The following is a 20,925-nucleotide window of genomic DNA, read 5'->3' as shown; positions in this document are numbered from 1 at the left end:
CCCGTGTCTGCGTGGGTTTCCTCCGGGCACTCCAGTTTTCTCCCACAGTCCAAAGACATGCAGGTTAGGTGGAATGGCGATTCTAAATTGGCCCTAGTGTGTGCTTGGTTTGTGTGTGTCCTGCGGTGGGTTGGCACCCTGCCCAGGATTGGTTCCTGCCTTGTGCCCTGTGTTGGCTGGGATTGGCTCCAGCAGACACCCATGACCCTGTGTTCGGATTCAGCGGGTTGGAAAATGGATGGATGGATTTTCACTTTGTGGTTTTGCATTTATTTTTTTTTAGCACTTACTTAAAGTGACATCATATCGTTTTATTATATTATATTTAGGTGACACTTTGTTTCAGTAACTACAACGTTGCTGTGCTCAGACTACATCAAGTGATGTCAGGAGTAATTGGGTATAAAGGACCTGCTACCATCTTGTACGCAGTTGTCCACATGACTCATCAGACCAAGCCACCTTCTAATACTCACATGCCCACTGCAGGCACTTTTGGTGGAGGTCAGGGGTCACCATGGGCACTCTGACCAGTCTGTGGCTGCTCAAGCTGCGATGCATGTTGAATTCTGAAGCCCGCCCCCCCCCCATGGTCAGCAAAATGTTTTTCAGCAATTGGTGCTACAGAAGCTCTCCTGTGAGATCGGACCAGCCGGGCCAGCCTTCACTGCCCATGTGCACCAATGAGTACTGGTTGCCCATGCCCCTGTCACCTTCCTTGGATCACTTTTGGTAGATACTAACCACTGCACAGGACCTGCTAATAATAATGATAATAATAATTCTTTACATTTATATAGCGCTCTCCACACAGGGAGGACCCAGGAAGCGAACCCACAATCTCCTTACTGCCAAGCAGCAGCACTACTACTGTGCCACCAGTGAGGATAAAGATATTCTCCCTGAGCTGGGATTGAACTCACAAGCTTCTGAGTTCCTGCCTTCATGCTTTACTTGGTGTGCCACATCACATGCCCATCACTGCTGTTTTGGAGATGCTCTGACCCAGTTCTCTGGCCGACCAGATCTTTATGTTTGCTCATTTCTTCTGCTGCCAACACATCACCTTCAAGAACTGACTGTCCACTTGCTGCCTGATATAAGCCACCCCTTGACAGGTGCCAGTGTAACAAGAGAAGCCATGCTATTCACTTCCCTGTTGCTGGTTTTAATGGTGTGGCTGACTGGTGTGTATATTATATATATATTGTGTATATTGTGAGTGCCATGGAAGACAGACGGGTATCCTGGCTGGACAACGTAATGACCTCTTGCCAAGACAGAAGATGTCAAATCATATCTGATCACTAGAAGGCTTTCTGGGTCCTTACCTCAAGGAGTCAGGAGGCAGCAGGCGACACACAACTGGAGACCGAAGGAGATGGAAGAGGTCATTTGTTTTTGTATTATTATTGGCTGTGTCCATTATACAAGTTGCTTGGTGGATTCAAAAATCTATTCATTGAACATGTGACTTTGTTGGGCATTAGTAGGTCTGGGGCTCAGTGGTGCCCCCTACTGGTTACAGAAAAAAAAAAAAAAAAGTCCCTGCCAAGCAGACTGACAGGAAATCCTACGCCAGTTATAATGCAAAGTGTAAGGGGGAGCCACCTGGCATGATTTGTGGGGAACACTTTTGAGTTGTTTGGAAACCAGGGCAGTCCTCCCCCTAACTGCACCTACTTTGGGACCCTGAGACAGCTGATTTTTCCGGACTCCACCTCCCACAAACCCCTGTGGGTGTCAAAGCTGGGATGCCTCCAGTGGACAACTGCCACCTAACATATGGGGGATGGAACTGCTCCTGGCCTCTGGCAAAAAGTCATGCCGCCATCCAGCTGGGATGCCCATCTGTCATCCTTGGCACTCACAATCTATATTATATATATATATACATAAAATCCAAATACCAACGAGTCACTCATCACGAAATCTCCCAAACCGTGAGGACTTGGGACTTGACATTTGGAATGTAGGTTACCCTTGGCCCACAGGTGCTTGCTAAGAAATGGTTTGGAAAATTTTGCGGTCCAAGTGTGGAATTTCTTATAGTTTTTTAGACCCGTTTGTATGTCTGACCAGTTATCACGAGAGGACTACTTCACAGATTTAGATCGGGTTTTTATCTATAATGTGCTTGAACATTCCGTTGATTTTGCGACTTCTCTCATTGCGTTAAGTATCAGAGTTCGTTTGTGGTACCGATGTATGAGCGCGACTCTGAGAGAGACTCGTCGGGCGGTAGGGCCCTCCTCACTCAGGCGTCTACCTTAGGGCGGAACCTTAACTCCGCTTAGTTAGCGAATGAGAGAACTACTTAACGAATTTAGATTCTTTTTTCTAGAATTTGCTTGAACATTCCGGTTGATTTTGTGACTTCTCTCATTGTGCTATGAATCATAGTTCGCGTGCAGGAACGATATATTCGTGCTAATCCGAGACTGAGGCTGTGGGCCGGTTTGAAGCGTGACGTCAGGAGTACAGAGCTGGGCCGGACCTCCTCACTGTCCTGTTTCACTACTCTGAGGGCGAAGCCGTGGGGGATGGCTAGTTTATCTATATTTATATATACAGTATGTCTATCTGTCTATACAGTGTATTGTGGCAGGCGGCTGGCGTCCATGCCCAGCGGGGACGCCCCTGCACACTACATTCAGGGGGAGCAGCCCTGGACCCTGCAATACCTCCCCCTGGACGCTAGATGGTTGCCCCCCTAGGGTGGAGCAGTGCCTCAGGTTCCCACAGGGCTCCCTGGGAATTGGAGTTGGGTGCAGTCCTGTTGGGTCCCACAGGCACCGCCAGGGGGTGCTGTGTTTGGGACTCCTGAGCCCGTGTGGGCAGCGTATACATCACACCCAGAAGTGCAGCCGGAACTCGGTGATCACACACCTGGAGCACTTCTGGGTGAACTATAAAAGGAGACAGCGACCACCACTCAGCGGCTAGGGTCAGAAGGTGAAGGAGGACAAGGTTGCCTGGGAGAGAAGAAGCGTGCTTGGTGTGCTTTATTTGGGACTGTGTATTGCCAGTGGGTCACGGGGAAGATGTGCGCCCACAGATGAAGAAAATAAAAAGTATTTGCTTATTTTACACGTGCCTCCTACACACCTTTTCTTCCATCCTCCGACCCCTTTCCCGAACTCTTTCCCAACTATAATGATGCAGAAGTCTGATTATTTAATGTGCACATTTTATGTGCAAAGGGGGGAACTGAGGAAGAAAAAACATTAACTGTAAGGATTATAAATACAGTATTTAAGTCACAAATACCAAGGACTGTATTTTGTATTAATCCTGCTGCAGAGAGCTATATGATTTATTACTTCTATATGATTTGTTCTTCGTTTAGGTAGAAAAAGAATTAAGCTTGTGCACAGAATTATTTTATGACAAAATGCTGATCTCTTGATACTAACAGAACACCCTGTGATATTATATATAAATCTGATAGTTTCTGAATTCTTGCTTAAAACTATAAGAAACATGTCACTTATGAATTAGCATTTCAGACACGCGTTATAGGCGCCTCCGTTCATTGAGTTTATCCAGGCGGCCTCGTGTTTGTATATCCGTCAGTCGAGCTCGTTCGTTTTGAACCCGTGCCTGTTTTGCTTCCGCAGTTTACAGATGCGCGTTGTAGGCGCCTGCGTTCATTGATCGTATCCAGGTGGGTCGCGTTGAGTTTTGTACGATCCCAAGCAGAACATTATTCCCAACTTCACTTCGCAGTAGTGCCACTCACAATATGGCAGCGACGCCTGCGCCTTCTGTATTATGTTGGGTTCCACCATGCTGTGTAGGCGCCTTTGCCTTTCGTACTTTCCCGCGCCTTCCGACGCGCGATGTAGGCGCCTGCATCTTCCGGGTCTGCCTCCGCTGTGTGGTGTGGACGTCTAACTGTCGTTTTCCTCTGCTTTCATATTCTGGATCTCGCTGTGCATGTGTTTTGTGCCTAGGTTTTTTTGAAGCTGTTGAATTGCAGTTTTCATTATCTCTAACCTGCTCTCCATGTGTTTGGCCCCGTTCTTTAACCTCTTTATGACGTTTGACTTTGTTTTCTACTCTGTCGTTTATTTCTGACCTCGCTTTTTCCTGCTTTTGTTTCAATGACACCTGGTCCGTGGTGATTACAGTAATCCCTCACTTATCGCGGGAGATAGGTTCCAAGGCCGACTGCGATAACTGAATTTCCACGTAGTAGGGGCACCATATTTATGTAATTATTTAACGTGTATTTGGATGTTTTGAAAACCCTCCCTGAATTGTTTACAACCCACCCTTTACTCTATTAATAACAGGGACAACTGCTAAGCAATATGAAATCGGTAGATAAGTTTACACTTACTGTATAGCGAAGTACACGTAGCTATATATGACGTGATGATGGTGATGAATATGCTGTGCAGTAAAAATGATGACGATTGAAGGTGATAATCCCCTGAATGCAGTAGCAAGAGCACGTTAATGTTGAATGAGTGAGATGAGACTTCCTGGTTAATGCAGCACTCCGTCGCTGAGCCAATCAGCAGCACACAGGAACTTAACTGCGTGCTCTGATTGGGTAGCTTCTCAGCCATCCGCCAATAGCATCTCTTGTATGAAATCAACTGGGCAAACCAACTGAGGAAGCAAATACCAGAAGTAAAAAGACGCATTGTCTGCAGAAACCCGGGAAACAGCGAAAAATCCGTGTTATATATTTAGATATGCTTACATATAAAATCCGCGAACTCGTGAATCCGCGAAAAGTGAACCGCAAAGTAGCAAGGGATTACTGTATATTCTCCCTTTGTCAAGTACTAATTTCCATTTGTTTGCGATACTGTGATCTTTACTGTATTATCAATAATGCATCACTGAAATGTGATCCACCTATGCTGTATAGTTTGGAAGTGTGAGGATGACATACGTTTAATACGGAGCATCCGCCCGTGTCACTCTGGGGACCTCCACTGTTAATACGGAGATCCTTCCATACTATTATGCGGTGCATTGTGGACCACTGTGGACTCCATAGTGTGTCCCGTTTCACTTTGTAGCTCAGTCAGTCGAGCTGTTTCGTTTTGGAACCGTGCCTGCCTGGTGTGCGGCATGTCAGACAGTTTGAAGTCTCTCCCGTTTCACTCTGGGGCGGGGGGGCTTTGTGTGGCGCCTGCGCACTATGTCTCCTGCGTCCACGGGCAGGTCCCTGCGTCCATATCTGGTTTACCATTCTCGGTTAGTAATATGGATAAATAAGGATTTATTAATATAACCAGACAAAATCTGGGGGGGCCGGGGGGGGATTTTGGTTTCAGTCTCTCAGTCTCTTTAACTCACCAGGAATAAAGAAATAGATTTTTATTTTATATCGGTGTTTTTCTATCCCGTTGTTTTCGACTTCAGCGTCCACAATAAAAAGGCTACCAAACATTGAGTTTCTTCCATCAAATTGTCTTGCATTGGCCTGTGGATCTCGTGGTGTAAACAGAAGGGTACAAATTTTAAGGGATAAGGATGAAAGAGTAATTAGGACCTGCGGTGGGTTGGCACCCTGCCCGGGATTGTTTCCTGCCTTGTGCCCTGTGTTGGCTGGGATTGGCTCCAGCAGACCCCCGTGACCCTGTGTTCGGATTCAGCGGGTTGGAAAATGGATGGATGGATGGATGGAGTAATTAGGACTGTATACAAAACCTTACTGAGTGTGAGACCTAAATGAAGGAAGCCCACTTTCTCTCTACCAGGTGGGTACAGCTGGCCCACTCGTCTACTATGCTGTCCCGTTATGCGTCCCCTTCTGGTCACTCGTCTCTCTGCTTTACCCGTCAGCTGTACTCTCGTCCATTCTCCTTCCAACTCACGCATGGGAATCCTTCGAGGGTCAACAAAGGGCTAGGGACCTCATGGGGCTGTCCTGACAGAACTTGCAAGTGCTCCCTGCATTCTTGGACCTCTCCCTTCTAGTAAAGGGCCACGCAGCCTGCCAGACCACCATAATGAGGAGCTGTAGGACACGTATCCCAATAAAAAGTCTCCCAGCTGCCATCAAATAGCATGCAGGATTTCAGACAGACTTCTCCTCATCACACCAGTGTCCTGGACTTCCATCAGGGCCCCAGGTGCCACTTACTCTTTAAGGGTCTTTATACAATATCAGGACCCACTGACCCTACCGATGGGTGCCAAGTGCACCTTCCACCTGGAGACCCTCCATCCTCACTCCTGTCTTTCTCTATAGCGGTTATCATTGCAATCGCAGTCCCCATCAGGCCCATTTCTACTCTGCAATGTACCAAAAACTCAACAAAGACTTTCTTTAGGATTTCAGACGACTGACAAAGAACCAATAAAGTGGTCATTCAGCTCATTCTGCAAATACCAAAAGAAGCTTCTGTTCCCAATGTGGGCCGTAAGAAAGAGGACCTTTGTCCTGCTGACTGCCAACTGGCCGCTTGGCGCCCACTATTAGAGTCCAAACCTTCATTAATAGTTCAGTCAGAGGGGCCCGTGGGTGTGCTGCCTGTAATGGTAGAAGCAGCAGGGATTTTAACGTATGGGAGAGTACAGAGTTGTGTGAAAAAGCAAGTACACCCCCTTAATTCTGAGGATTTACATATCAGGGCATAATAAAACATCAGCTGGTGCTTAGCAGGAGTAAAAATGAGGTAAACACAACCTCAGATGAGCAACGCCACATGCCTGTGTCATTATTTCTCTCTATTATCCATCCATCCATTTTCCAACCCGCTGAATCCAAACACAGGGTCACGGGGGTCTGCTGGAGCCAATCCCAGCCAACACAGAGCACAATAATAAAAAAAATCTTGGGATGAGACGTGACTTTTGGAAAAGACTTTTTTTACAAGGAAGTCCCGTGAGACGAAGACTTTTAACATGAGATTCTTTCAAGTCACACCCTACTTACAACTATTTTCAAACAAGACAACGGTCCTCAGGTGCATTCTGGCACTTAACCTGGGCAGACACCAGTCCATTAAAGGGCTTACTGATGAACACACACACGCTTATGAAGATACAGTTTCGAATCACCTGTTCATTTAAATATGGCAGCGAGAAACGATGAAGTCAAACGAATTAACATGAAAACTGTCGATCGGTTACACGTCAAATTGGTTAAATGCATATCAATAGACTCTGCTGAAACAGAGATGAAAACATGATGAAAACATCAACTTACAATATCACGAAAAATATCGACAACCGTTAACACCGTCCAGTCTCCCACAAGCCGAATTACTGTTGACAGAAGGACGTATCGTAACGTTATTGTGGAATTTGTGTCTGAGTGATGGGCTATGCAATGGAACAAGATTAGTTGGATTGAAAATTGGTCGAACAATTCTGACATATAAAATTTTAACAGGCGACAAGAAAGGTCATGAAGTACATCTAACATCAGACACCAAAGGAGATCTGGAGATGCCATTCGTATTTAAACGTTTCTCGTCAGAATAGCTTTTGCTACTATAATTAACAAATCACAGGGACAAACATTCGAGAAAGTCGGTTTATTTATTAGACAGAAAGAAACGAAATTCACTCACGGGCAGTTATACGTTGCGCTGTCACGATGAAAGTAAAAAACACGGAATCAAAATTCAATGTGATAGACGAAAAGTTAATTCTAAATACAGTATTGTTTCAACTGAACTTTTAAAGTAAAAGTGAAAATGATGCATATGTAACAATTCACATGAAAATAACAATCTCTTTAAATTGTATATCCGGTTAACCAAACCTGTGGATGGGCGCGCGAAGTGAGTGGGGGAGGGGGGGTATTGTGTGAGTGGCGGAGCCCCCTTGTATTTAATAAAAATGAAGTCAAAATGGAGAAGCAATGTGTGACAAAGGAAGTCCACCCTTACTGCTGCCATTGGAATTAAAGAGGGTGCATGGCAGCCTGGTGCTGCCCATCAAATGAGATAGATAGATAGATAGATAGATAGATAGATAGATAGATAGATAGATAGATAGATAGATAGATAGATAGATAGATAGATAGATAGATAGATAGATAGATAGATAGATAGATAGATAGATAGATAGATAGATAGATAGATAGATAGATGTGAAAGGCACTTATTAATAGATAGATAGATAGATAGATAGATAGATAGATAGATAGATAGATAGATAGATAGATAGATAGATAGATAGATAGATAGATAGATAGATAGATAGATAGATAGATAGATAGATAGATAGATAGATAGATAGATAGATACTTTATTAATCCCAAGGGGTAATTCCCATACTCCAGCAGCAGCATACTGATAAAGAACAATATTAAATTAAAGAGTGATAACAATGCAGGTATACAGACAATAACTTTGTATAATGTTAACGTTTACCCCCCCGGTGGAATTGAAGAGTCGCATAGTGTGGTGGAGGAACGATCTCCTCAGTCTGTCAGTGGAGCAGGACGGTGACAGCAGTCTGTCGCTGAAGCTGCTCCTCTGTCTGGAGATGATCCTGTTTAGTAGATGCAGTGGATTCTCCATGATTGACAGGAGTCTGCTCAGCGCCCGTCGCTCTGCCACAGATGTCAAACTGTCCAGCTCCGTGCCTACAATAGAGCCTGCCTTCCTCACCAGTTTGTCCAGGCATGAGGCGCCCCTCTTCTTAATGCTGCCTCCCCAGCACACCACCGCGTAGAAGAGGGCGCTTGCCACAACTATCTGATAGAACATCTGCAGCATCTTATTGCAGATGTTGAAGGACGCCAGTCTTCTAATGAAGTATAGTTGGCTCTGTCCTCTCTTGCACAGAACATCAGTATTGACAGTCCAGTCCAGTTTATCATCCAGCTGCACTCCCAGGTATTTATAGGTCTGCACCCTCTGCACACAGTCACCTCTGATGATCACGGGGTCCATGAGGGGCCTGGTCCTCCTAAAATCCACCACCAGCTCCTTGGTTTTGCTGGTGTTCAGGTGTAGGTGGTTTGAGTCGCACCATTTAACAAAGTCATTGATTAGGTTCCTATACTCCTCCTCCTGCCCACTCCTGATGCAGCCCATGATAGCAGTGTCGTCAGTGAACTTTTGCATGTGGCAGGACTCCAAGTTGTATTGGAAGTCTGATGTATGTTGGCTGAACAGGTCCGGAGAAAGTACAGTCCCCTGTGGTGCTCCTGTGTTGCTGACCGCAATGTCAGAGCTGCAGTTCCCGAGACGCACATACTGAGGTCTGTCTGTAAGATAGTCCACGATCCATGCCACCAGGTATGAATCTACTCCCATCTCTGCCAGCTTGTCCCTAAGGAGCAGAGGTTGGATGGTGTTGAAGGTGCTGGAGAAGTCCAGAAACATAATTCTTACAACACCACTGCCTCTGTCCAAGTGGGAGAGGGATCGGTGTAGCATGTAGATGATGGCTCCTCCGCTCCCACCTTTTCCTGGTATGCGAACTGAAGAGGGTCGAGGGCGTGGCGGACCTGTGGCCTCAGGTTGTGAAGCAGCAGCCGCTCCATGGTCTTCATCACATGTGATGACCACCTCAATACTATTTCAACTATTTGTTACTGTTACACGTTGCAAACAAAATGGCTCTCGGTCTGGCCCTGGTATGCGGCTCGCAAGTTTCCCCCCAAGATGTTAAAAGAGGACAATTTTAAGGTCTATAATTATGTTGGCCGGACAGGAATTCTTGGTGCTGTTGGACTCTGGTGGTGACCTTTGCGTAGTTCGTAGTGATTTGCTCCGGCAGACCCCTCATAAGCCCACAGACAAAGTGAACATTGGGGACATTTAAACATATGAGACTACATTAATCCCTCTGAAATTTAAGGGGAAGAACTTTTAGTTTGGACTGCCATGTCATACACCCTACTCCTGGTACCATGTGATGCTTGAGTTCCTGTCATGCACCCCAAAACACGAGGCTGAGTCTCAGTCATCAGCTTTAATTCAACTTGAAACAGGAACAGCAGGGTCATTTATTGCAGCGGGAGCTCCGACTCTTCTAGACACAGACACAGCAAGCGGGCAGAGTCGCCCGTCCCCTGCACTTATAATTTCCCTTTCATCACCCATCGGCCACGGGCACATACAGCGTGAACTCGATCGACTCGTCATTGTTTCCGTGGCACTCTACTGCTGCACTGTAAACCTGTGGTTGCCTTGGCAATGGAGAAGTATGCTTTGGTGTGTCGTCTTGCTTTAGGGGGGTCCTAAAAGAATTCCGAAACCTCACAATGTTAATAAATACCGCATTGCTTTTATATTGTTTATGTAGAGCAACTGAAATAATTAAAGGGCACCAAGTGTGGTAAGACGGCTGCTTTCTTTCCCACCGGGTTTATCAAGACTATTGAGGTCACTCCTCAATAATTAGAATCTTCTTCTTCTTTCGGTTGCTCCCGTTAGGGGTTGCCACAGTGGATCATCGTCTTCCATATATTCCTGTCCTCTTGTTCTGTCACCCCCATCACCTTCATGTCCTCTCTCACCACATCCATAAACCTGCTCTTAGGCCTTCCTCTCTTCCCCTTCCCTGGCAGCTCTATCCTTAGCACCCTTCTCCCAATATACCCCTCATCTCTCCTCTGCACATGTCTAAACCAACACCATCTCACCTCTCTAACTTTGTCTCCCAACCGTCCAACCTGAGCTGACCCTCTAATGTCCTCATTTCTAATCCTGTCCATCCTCGACACACCCAATGCAAATCTTAGCATCTTTAACTCTGCCACCTCCAGCTCTGTCTCCTGTGCCACCGTCTCCAGCCCATATAACATAGCTGGTCTCACTACCGTCCTGTAGACCTTCCCTTTCACTCTTGCTGGTACCCGTCTGTCACAAATCACTCCTGTCACTCTTCTCCACCCACTCCACCCTGCCTGCACTCTCTTCTTCACTTCTCTTCCACACTCCCCATTACTCTGTACTGTTGATCCCAAGTATTTAAACTCCTCCACCTTCACCAGCTCTACTCCCTTCATCCTCACCATTCCACTGACCTCCCTCTCATTTACACACATGTATTCTGTATTGGTGGTCCTACTGACCTTCATTCCTCTCGTCTCATATCTCCACCTCTCCGGGGTCTCCTCAACCTGCTCCCTACTCTCACTACAGATCACAATGTCATCAGCAAACATCACAGTCCATGGGGACTCCTGTCTAATCTCGTCTGTCAGCCTGTCCATCACCATTGTAAATAAGAAAGGGCTCAGATCCGATCCCTGATGTAATCCCACCTCCGTCACTCCTACCGCAGACCTCACCACTGTCACACTTCCCTCGTCCATATCCTGTACAACTCTTACGTACTTCTCTGTGACTCCTGACTTCCTCATACAATACCACAGCTCCTCTCCTCACCCTGTGATATTCTTTCTTCAGGTCCACAAAGACGCAATGCAACTCCTTCTTGCCTTCTCTCTACTTCTCCATCAACATCCTCAGAGCAAACATCTCATCTGTGGTGCTCTTTCCTGTCATGACACCACACTGCTGCTCACTAATCATCACCTCACTTCTCAACCGAGCTTCCACTGCTATTTCCCATAACTTCATGCTGTGGCTCATCAATTTTATCCCCCTGTAGTTACTGCAGTCCTGCAAATCCTCCTTATTCTTAAATATCGGCCCACCAGTACACTTCTTCTCCACTCCTCAATAGTTAGAATAACTGCGGTAAAAGTATAACACTGTTTGGTTAGTAAGTGGCATTAAACCAAAAAAGGTGGGCTTGTATGGGTGTCGTGAGGACCCCCGCATGTTTGTTAGCACTGGTGATGGTGAGTTCCTGTGTAGAGAATCCTACTGACTGTTATCTGGCATCACTCAAGACTTTGTCTGGCAGGGATCACCCTGTGATTGTGTGTGTAATCCGTGTGTGATAATCTTCAAGGGCGAGAGTGGATGAACCTGATCAATGTACCTGGTAAGATGAAACACTCTGATCAGAGTCATTATCATCATCATGACGGGATAGCCAATCAAATGTGTGCAAAGTCACGTCTCAAAACTCCACGTGCGTATATTAGCATAAATACGGCTCGTCCGAGTTACCAAGAACGTGACAACAGAGCTGTGACAGAGGAACAGGGACATCAGAGATCACATGACAATACAGCAATACAAGCGTCATGACAGCTCATCAGGAATGAACCAGATGATAAGAACCTCCACAATCGCATTAAACATCTGCCATGAAAACAACAAAAGCTGGCGATGCCACACGTGCACTACAGTCACGCTCAGCTGAATCAAATTATTCATACTCACTGAAAAGAGCGGAGGATTGAGAAGGATCAGGAGATGAAGAACATTGTCAAAGAACCAAAGCGAGGGTTGAAACCAGGAAGTCAATTCTAATTTGCAAGAAAACCAAATCCCTAAACCTAAGGACAGATTGCCCATCCATTGATTTTCTACTGCTTATCTGGTCAAGGCTGTGGGGGGTGTGGGGGGGGGGGGGGGCAGAGTTCTAAGCAATGATTCTCAGATACCCCCTTTCTCCCTGCCAACCCCTCCTTAGACATACTGAGGAATTTCCAGGCCAGGTAGGAGATATGCTGGGTCTGCCCCACGGTCTCCTCCTGGTTGAAGGTGTCTGAAACATCTCCTCAGGGAGGAGTCCAGGGGGGAGCAACCTGATCAAATGTCTGAAGCACCTCAGCTTGCTCTTTTTGATGTGGAGGTTGTGGTGGCTCACCGTTGAGCTCTTCTTAAGAGTCTGTGCTCCTCATCCCATCTCGAAAGGCTGATCCCAGACATCCTGTGAAGGAAGTTCATTTCTACTGCTTGTATCTGGGATCTTGTTCTTCTGGTCACCGCCCAAACTACCCAAAGTTCATGGCCACAGGTCGACTGGATACTTTGATAGCTTTGCCATTTGGCTCATCGCTCTAGTCACCACAACTGACCAGTACAACATCCGTATATCTGCAGAGGCCGCTCCGACACGCTTGTCCATCTCTCGCTCCCTTCTTCTCCCACCCCAAGACACTCGAACGTCTCCTCTGGAGGTAACCCCTCATCCCCAACCCTTTTCTGGTGGATGACCTTGATCTCCAACCTTGGCGGTGCTGATCCTCACCCCAACCACTTTACACCTGTCCATAAAACCCAGTGAGCACCTGAGATCACGGCCTGATGAACCCAGCAGGATCACATTATCTGCAAAAAGCAGAATTCCACTCCTAAGGTCACAAAATGGGACCCTCTACTCCCCTTGGCTGTGCCTAGAAATTCTGAACAGCATCAGTGACAAAGGGCAGCCCTGCTGGAGTCCCCACACCCACCAGACTTTCTGCCCACAATGCCAACCAAGCTCTCGCTCCAGCTGTACATGAACCAAATAGCCCACAACAGCTGGCCCGGTACCCCATATTCCTGAAGGTAGACGTCTAATGATTCACTTTGGAGTGTTAAGCCAGAGTCGGAATGGCATTCTGCTGCCCTCTAGTGGATAAAATGACATCATGCATACAGTATTTCTATGTCATTTTACGGTAACTCATCAATATTCATGAGTGGGGTGGAGCCTTCAACTAACACCACAATGGAAAGCTGTAAAGCCAGTTTTAGAACAAACTGAAATGGAACCATTTGCTCGAATCGAGTGATGATGATGACGATGGGAATTAGTCATCAGACGTCGGCATGGGCAGAGAAACTGGAGACTGTTCAGCTGATTCCGACCTATGTTTGGTGTTCATACTACTGCTGACAGTCCTGGACCTCCTCAGTGCCCATTGAAGGCTAACCCTGGTCCAAAGGTGTCTGTTGATCGTTATTATCTGGGCTATTAACATGTCTATGATTGTTTCTAGAATTATTTCCTCCGCCGGACTAATAGCTAGGCTGAGGCGGCTCAGAAAAGTCGCAGCCCGTCCCTGCAGACGACATGTGGGTGTTTCTCAGTCTCCTGACATGCCAGGGGATTGTGGGTAAGGCAGTGCAGAGATGGTATTGCTCCACAAACCGGTTGTTGCGAATTTGTGAGTGTTGTTTTAATCACTCCTTATGAAATATCCACAATTCACTAAAAATAATTTAAGACAATCTACTACAGCAAGAACTATCTGAGAGCAAATCCGACCAAAACTCAAGCTACTGCCTTCCATCTGCGCCACTGGGAGGCCAACAGGAGGCTACACATCATCTGGGATGGTACGGCAATAGAACCCCAGGTGACCCTGGGGCATCTCGGAGTCGCCCTTGACCGGACCCTGACTTACAGGTTCCATGTGATATAGAGGATCGGGAAAGTCAGCCCCCACAATAAGAATCTCAGAAGATTGGCCAACCCTGGTGGGCGCCAGTCCAACATCCCCATGCTCCACCGCACTCGCACTCTGTGATCCTGCAGCAGAATACCCGTGCCCAGGTTGAGGGCGATGCCAGGAAACTCAACCCTCCACTCAACGAGGGCTGTCATACCTAAAAGCGACACCCGTTGACAGCCGCCACATACTGGTTGGCATGGCTCAGCCAGATATAAGAAGAAATGTGGCAAGTAGGCAGGAAAAACAGCACCCACTGTGCAGCCATGCCAAAGTTGCTAAATGCCTGAAATCCTGGAACAGCTTCATACACGAGACCCCCGGTACCGGACTTAATGATAAAAGCAGCAAGGCTTCAGATACATTAGATACAATAACATCTCTAGCCTAGGACTGGTGGTGACATGGACGGGACAACATGGAAAATCCTTAAGTGCTGACACACCAGGACTGGCAGGTCCAAAGCCAACATGTCCAAGTTGGGGGTACTCCTGTGACAGCGATCTACACGACTTCGGGGAAAGACGGACTATGGAACATCTCCTGATCTGACCACACTCGGACACAAAATGGAGTGTGGTGGACGGCTGGGGTCCATGCCCGGCCGGGATGCCCTGTTCGATTATATGTTCAAGGGGGAGCAGCCATGGACTGTGCAATACCTCCCCCTGGACGCTAGATGGCAGCCTCCCCTGGGTTGGAGTGGTGTCTCGGTTTCCCACAGTGCTCCATGGGAACTGGAGTTGGGTGCAGCCTTGTTGGGTCCCACAGGGGGTGCTGCAGCTGGTACTCCTGAGCCCGTATGGGCAGCGTATTCATCACACCCGGAAGTGCAGCCGGAACTCGGACCATAAAAGGGGCCAGCAGCCACCACTCAAGGGGCACAGTCGGGATGTGGAAGAAGAGAGTGTTGTGGCGACACTCTTTTGGGTGTTTTGTGTACTTGGTACTGTGTTGTGCCTGGGAGGGTCACGGTAAAGACGTGCCCCACAGGTGAAGAAAAATAAAAGGTTATTTGTTTTTATACGTCACACCAGGATGGACGGAGCAATGGCAGGTTAAGGGCCCCATGGGGCAGAGTCACAGCTGGCATTTTATGGGATTAGAACCATCAACCTCCCGATTGCCAGTGCAGATGCCCAGACTCGGAGCCACCACTCTGCCTACAGGTTTTAGTTTAACGACTCGAGAAGATGACGGTGAAGCCAACCACCCAGCACCAGACTTTACAAACTGTGGGCCGTGTGCCAGGCGATCATCGAAAATAAGTAGAAGACACCGTTCCCGTTCCTGTTTGTGACACAAGTACTGATGAAAGTCTCAAGGGTTACAATGGGAGGCTGTCATGGATAAAGTACATCCCACCCCAGCGGACTCGATTTGGTATAACGTTCTACTTGCTGTGTGGAGAAAGCCCTGCGTCCTTCTAGAGCTCGATACTTGACAGCGGCAAGTGCAGTCAATGTGGCATCTGCGCCATCGCTGGTGGACCCTTTGATTGATCGAGGTGACTGTTGTGATGGGCAGACAGGCCAGGATGCCAACAGAATGAAGGGACTTGGGGGGGGGGGGGAAAGAGCTGGGACGCTAGAGGGCAGCCGTGGCACCACGGATTCCCGCAGGGCATGCTGGGAGCTGCAGAGCCTTACATTAGACCTCCAGCACCCCTGGGAGTGATTCTGGGTAATACTGAGGAGCCACCTGGAGACCCCCCAGGAGCCGCCTCACTCCATACCAATGAGTCAGAGTCGGGAGGAGCGGGGCGAAGTTTGTCTGGAGGGGAAGGATAAAGAGAAGAAGAAGAAAAGACGAAGTGTGCTGGGTGGAGCAGAGAAGAACGCTCCCCAGCAGTGAATAATACGTGTGGGTGGGACTGGAACTCGAGTCTGCCTGTCTGTGTCGGGTCAGGGCAGCTGTACGCTCTCCGGTGGTCCGTGTCGTATAACGATGGACAGTTTCTATACCTCACGTATCGCGCCGTACGAACGCACCGCCGCGGTGACAGCCACGAGAGTACGTCAGGGGCAGCGGGTACAGCGGTGGACACCAGACGTGCCATGACTACACTGCACTGGTCATGCTGGCACTTTATGGGTTTCTGTAACCTTTTTCGCTGTTGGCTTGTTTTTTTCCAGGGGTGAGGTGGCTACGCATATCACAAATGAAAATATGATGACCGCGTCGAGTCTGCTGTTAACATTTTAACAATGCGCTAAACTACCGATGCCAGCTTAGACGGAAGAGCTACTCTTGAATAACAACAAAGAAAACATTTATGGGACTCCGAGATCACGAGGAGAAAGACGTGGGGGTCTGACGTGACAAACGTTGAACTCTGATGGGCAGAACTCCAAAGGACTACGTCTGGTGAAGACCAAGCAGTGCTCATCAGCCGCCTCATACCCGCCCTCTGGCGCCGAAAGGCCTGCTCATTCAGACCACACTTGAGCTTTACATGAGACCAATGGCAGGCTTGGGAAAGACAACAGACGGGCATGCCGGGTAAGAAAAAAAATCAGAAGTGAGCCCCCTGTGGCGCCACACTAACCTGGAGGCGCCTGATCGTCGATGATCACCAGGGTGGCCGGGGTGGGTCTCCGCTTCCTGATCTGTAAACAAGACATCAAGAGGGGGTTAGAAGAGGGTCTCATCACATACCCACCCAACTGCGATAAACTCACAAGCCTGCCACGAGGGGTTTAAAAGAAAAGCCCCACGCCCGGTGAGGAGGTGACATGAGGGGCTTGTGTGACGGATGTTTATGATAAGTGCCCCTGTTTTGAACCCGCGACTGCCTGGGGGTCAGTTGTTTCCAGGGTTTTGGTCTCAGTGGCGCCCCCTATCTGTCACACCAATTTAATCTTGCTGTGCTAGTTCGGCCCATGAACATTCCGACTGTTCCGTTACTTCTGTTGTCCACTGTGCCCCCCCTTTCTTCCTTCACTCAAACTGAAGGTCCCCACTCTTTGTTTCAAGATCTCCATGCTGTTGTTCTGTTTCAGCCAGGGCTCCTCCACTGGCTGGGGCTCAAATTCCTCTTTTTCGGATATTTCTGACCCTTTTGTTGTTTATGCCAATAGCCTTACTTGTGTTCATTATTTGCATTGCTTATGAGTTTTGTTCAATTTCTACGTCTCTATGCTTGGCCTTCTAATGTTCCTTGTATTTTGTGGGTGGTTCCCCTGAGGGGCGGGGCCACCCATCCATCTCTATCAAGGCCCCGCCCTCCCTCAACCCTATAGAGCCTGAGCCAGCAAGCAGTCCCCTGCGGTTCATTTGGAAGTGCTTGTGGTGTTGGTGAGTGTGCGAGATTTTGATTATCGTTTGCGTGTTTTGGATTTCCTGAACTTTGGACCCCTTTGTTTTGTTTTTTTTTACCTTTATTTGAATTTGTGTTTTTTTGGGACTTTTTTTTTTTTTTCTCCTTTTGTGCTCCTTGAAGCTTTGATTGTTATAAGAGTGTCGTGGGTACAAACTTGAGACGATCGCAGAAGGATTGTTGGTGCTCCCTGTCATGGTAAATGACTAAGAATGAAAAAAAAAAAAAAATGCCAACTGTGGGCAAAGCCACCTGAAGGTCGTGTCTGCTTGGTGGGGGGGAGTGTTGGAATATATAGCGCCTGGCCCATAAGGGGTGGGGCATCATGGAACAGTCAGAGTGTGGTCTTCCCTCAGCGACCACTGTAAGTGTCAGACCCCCGTGGGCCCCCCATTTCATCCTGGGGTGGTGTCACTCGCCTGAGCCTTGAAAGTGACCCCTAGTCGTGCACGTGTGACAAGAGCGTTTCTCTTATAATGTTATTATTCATAAAGATCCTGTGTTTGCCTTTTCATGACGGGCTGGGTTTTTTTTACGGTTTTCCCCCTCTAATGGGCATTTTGAGGTATTTTTGTGCTTAGGAAGCCCAAGTTCATGACAGCTATGCTTTCTAACAGCTGAACGACATGCATTGTCAATTTTTCTGTGCGGGATGTCACTTTAGAATTCTTTCTGTAGCGTTATGCTTCATTTCTAAGCAGGACGTACATTTGCAGACCATTCAAACGCTGGCCCGGTTGTCCCACTTTAAAATTTCCAGTCATGCTACAGGATCCTCATCATCTGGAGGGGACCTGCTTATTGAATTCCGAACGGAGATTTCCAAAGTACAGAGTCTGCAGTGGATCTGACGGTGGGCGGCTGTCGAGGGGGCTTGAACAGGAGAAGCGAAGAGGATGTTAGAAAAACCAAAGACCACCAGCCCAATATGTGGAGATTCATGTCAGGATATGAGGGTCCCTAAAGTCCTACTGGCCGCCGCACTACATGGTCACTTACTCCATGGACCCCTAGTTCTGTATGTGAAGGAAAAAAGTGCTAACGTGTGTGCAAAACGTACCCTCAAAGCTGCCTTTAAAGTGACCGCTGGGACCCTCTGTACGGCTTCCCTTCCTAACCTCAAACACGTCACTCCTGTCACCTCCTGTGAAAGTTCAAACCTGGCAGTCGCTCTCCGCGGTGCCGAATCCGCCTGCCTGCTCTCCTCAGGACCCTCTCTGGTGCTGTTGGTAGCCCCGAGGACCAAAACTGACGCAGAACTGCAGGGGACTCCTCAGCAGCGAGTCGTACAGCCACCACACGTCAGGGCGCTATATAACCGAACATCCTGTCAGGCCCCCTCGATTACTTCTGTCCCAACTCTGGATGCTTTTGTTTTATTGTTCTTATTCCAAGCCTGGATAAATGGGGGGTAGGGGTTACATCAGGAAGGGCATCTGGTGTAAAATTTGGCCAAATCAATACGTGGACAAGATGATCCGCTATGGCAACCCCTAAGGGGAGCAGCCAAAAGAAGTTCTTATTCTTTCATTTTATTTTTGCCTTATACTATTGTTGAATTAGGAATTTGTCAGTTTTCACAAACCCCTTGCAGTCAGAGTGCATTGTACCGCCAGCCTCCCTGGGGCAATCGCAGGCTAAGGGGCCCAGTAGAGTAGGACCCCCTTTGGCAGTAACGGGGGGGTTTGAACCGGCAATCTTCTGAACACCAGCCTCGGAGTATAGGAGCCCACTGAGACTCTCGGGTCCTCCTCTAGGGGGTGCTGTGGACTTGCAGACCCACCGGAGCTCCGTCTGGTTAGTCACGGTGGTCTCATCTTTTCCCCCCCCCCCCCCCCTGCTCTGGTGGGCTCCTAATTCATTAGGGGGGGGGGGAAGCTTATCTGTAAATAAGAAAAGCTTAAAAGCTAAAGTGAGCCGCTGCCCTGATGGGCGCGCAGCAGAAGTGCTGTGGTTTGGCAGAGGCTGCTTAGGCAAAGTGTGCCCAGACACTAAAATATTAAACATATCGGAGACAAACCTACATGTATATGTATACAATACACACACACACACACACACACACACTGACAGTTATATATATATATATATATATATATATATATATATATATATATAGAGAGAGAGAGAGAGAGAGAGAGAGAGAGAGAGAGGTGTACACATATACAGCATATACAGTACAGTATTCTACACACACACACACAAGATGATATCTTACTGAAGATCAAGGTTATTCGGTGCTCACCTCTGCATTTTATTCTTTTCTATTCCCCGTCCATTTTCATTTTCTCTTTTATTTCACATTCCTGCCTTTCTTTTCTCACTCTTTCGTTTCTTGGGCTCGGCCTCGTGAAACGCCAAACGAAGTTTTCGATTTTTCTAGAAAGCAGAGTGGCATGTGGGGGTCCCAGTTAGACGCACAAGACATCTGAAAGTGACCCAAAGTGTCAGCACCACCCTGGCATTTTGAGCTCCTTTTGTGCTCCTTGAAGCTTTGATTGTTATAAGAGTGTCGTGGGTACAAACTTGAGACGATCGCAGAAGGATTGTTGGTGCTCCCTGTCATGGTAAATGACTAAGAATGAAAAAAAAATAAATGCCAACTGTGGGCAAAGCCACCTGAAGGTCGTGTCTGCTTTTGACATGGTTTGGGGGGGGGGGGGGGGGAGTGTTGGAATATATAGCGCCTGGCCCATAAGGGGTGGGGCATCATGGAACAGTCAGAGTGTGGTCTTCCCTCAGCGACCACTGTAAGTGTCAGACCCCCATGGGCCTCCCCATTTCATCCTGGGGTGGTGTCACTCGCCTGATCAGAGCCTTGAAAGTGACCCCTAGTCGTGCACGTGTGACAAGAGCGTTTTTCTTTTAATGTTATTATTCATAAAGATCCTGTTTGCCTTTTCATGATGGGCCGGGGTTTTACGGTTTTCCCCCTCTAATGGGCATTTTGAGGTATTTTTGTGCTTAGGAAGCCCAAGTTCATGACAGCTATGCTTTCTAACAGCTGAACAACATGCATTGTCAATTTTTCTGTGCAGGATGTCACTTTAGAATTCTTTCTGTAGCATTATGCTTCATTTCCCGTCCATTTTCATTTTCTCTTTTATTTCACATTCCTGCCTTTCTTTTCTTTTCTCTACTCTTTCGTTTCTTGGGCTCGGCCTCGTGAAACGCCAACAAAGTTTTCGATTTTTCTAGAAAGCAGAGTGGCATGTGGGGGTCCCAGTTAGACACACAAGACATCTGAAAGTGACCCAAAGTGTCAGCACCACCCTGGCATTTTGAGACAGACCCCCCCCCCTCCCTCCCATACAGACCCCCAGGACTTTGTGCTCACAAACACACACACGTGTGCCCTGACCTTGTGTGC

General features: G+C 47.7%; 1 protein-coding gene across 1 annotated transcript in view; it reads right to left on the bottom strand.

The window, feature by feature from the left end:
- ppp1r1c (protein phosphatase 1, regulatory (inhibitor) subunit 1C) overlaps positions 1–20,925 on the bottom strand; it is an 80,401-nt gene that overhangs the window by 54,664 nt on the left and 4,812 nt on the right. Inside the window, exon 2 of the mRNA XM_028806211.2 lies at positions 16,785–16,845. Within this exon, the coding sequence (XP_028662044.2) occupies positions 16,785–16,845 (61 nt within the window). The remainder of the gene's footprint in view (positions 1–16,784; positions 16,846–20,925) is intronic.

This window comes from Erpetoichthys calabaricus, chromosome 8, assembly GCF_900747795.2.
Source record: "Erpetoichthys calabaricus chromosome 8, fErpCal1.3, whole genome shotgun sequence".
NCBI classification, from domain to species: domain Eukaryota; kingdom Metazoa; phylum Chordata; class Cladistia; order Polypteriformes; family Polypteridae; genus Erpetoichthys; species Erpetoichthys calabaricus.
The sequence above is the reverse complement of the archived record's forward strand: the minus strand, read 5'-3'. Positions and strand labels throughout refer to the sequence as shown.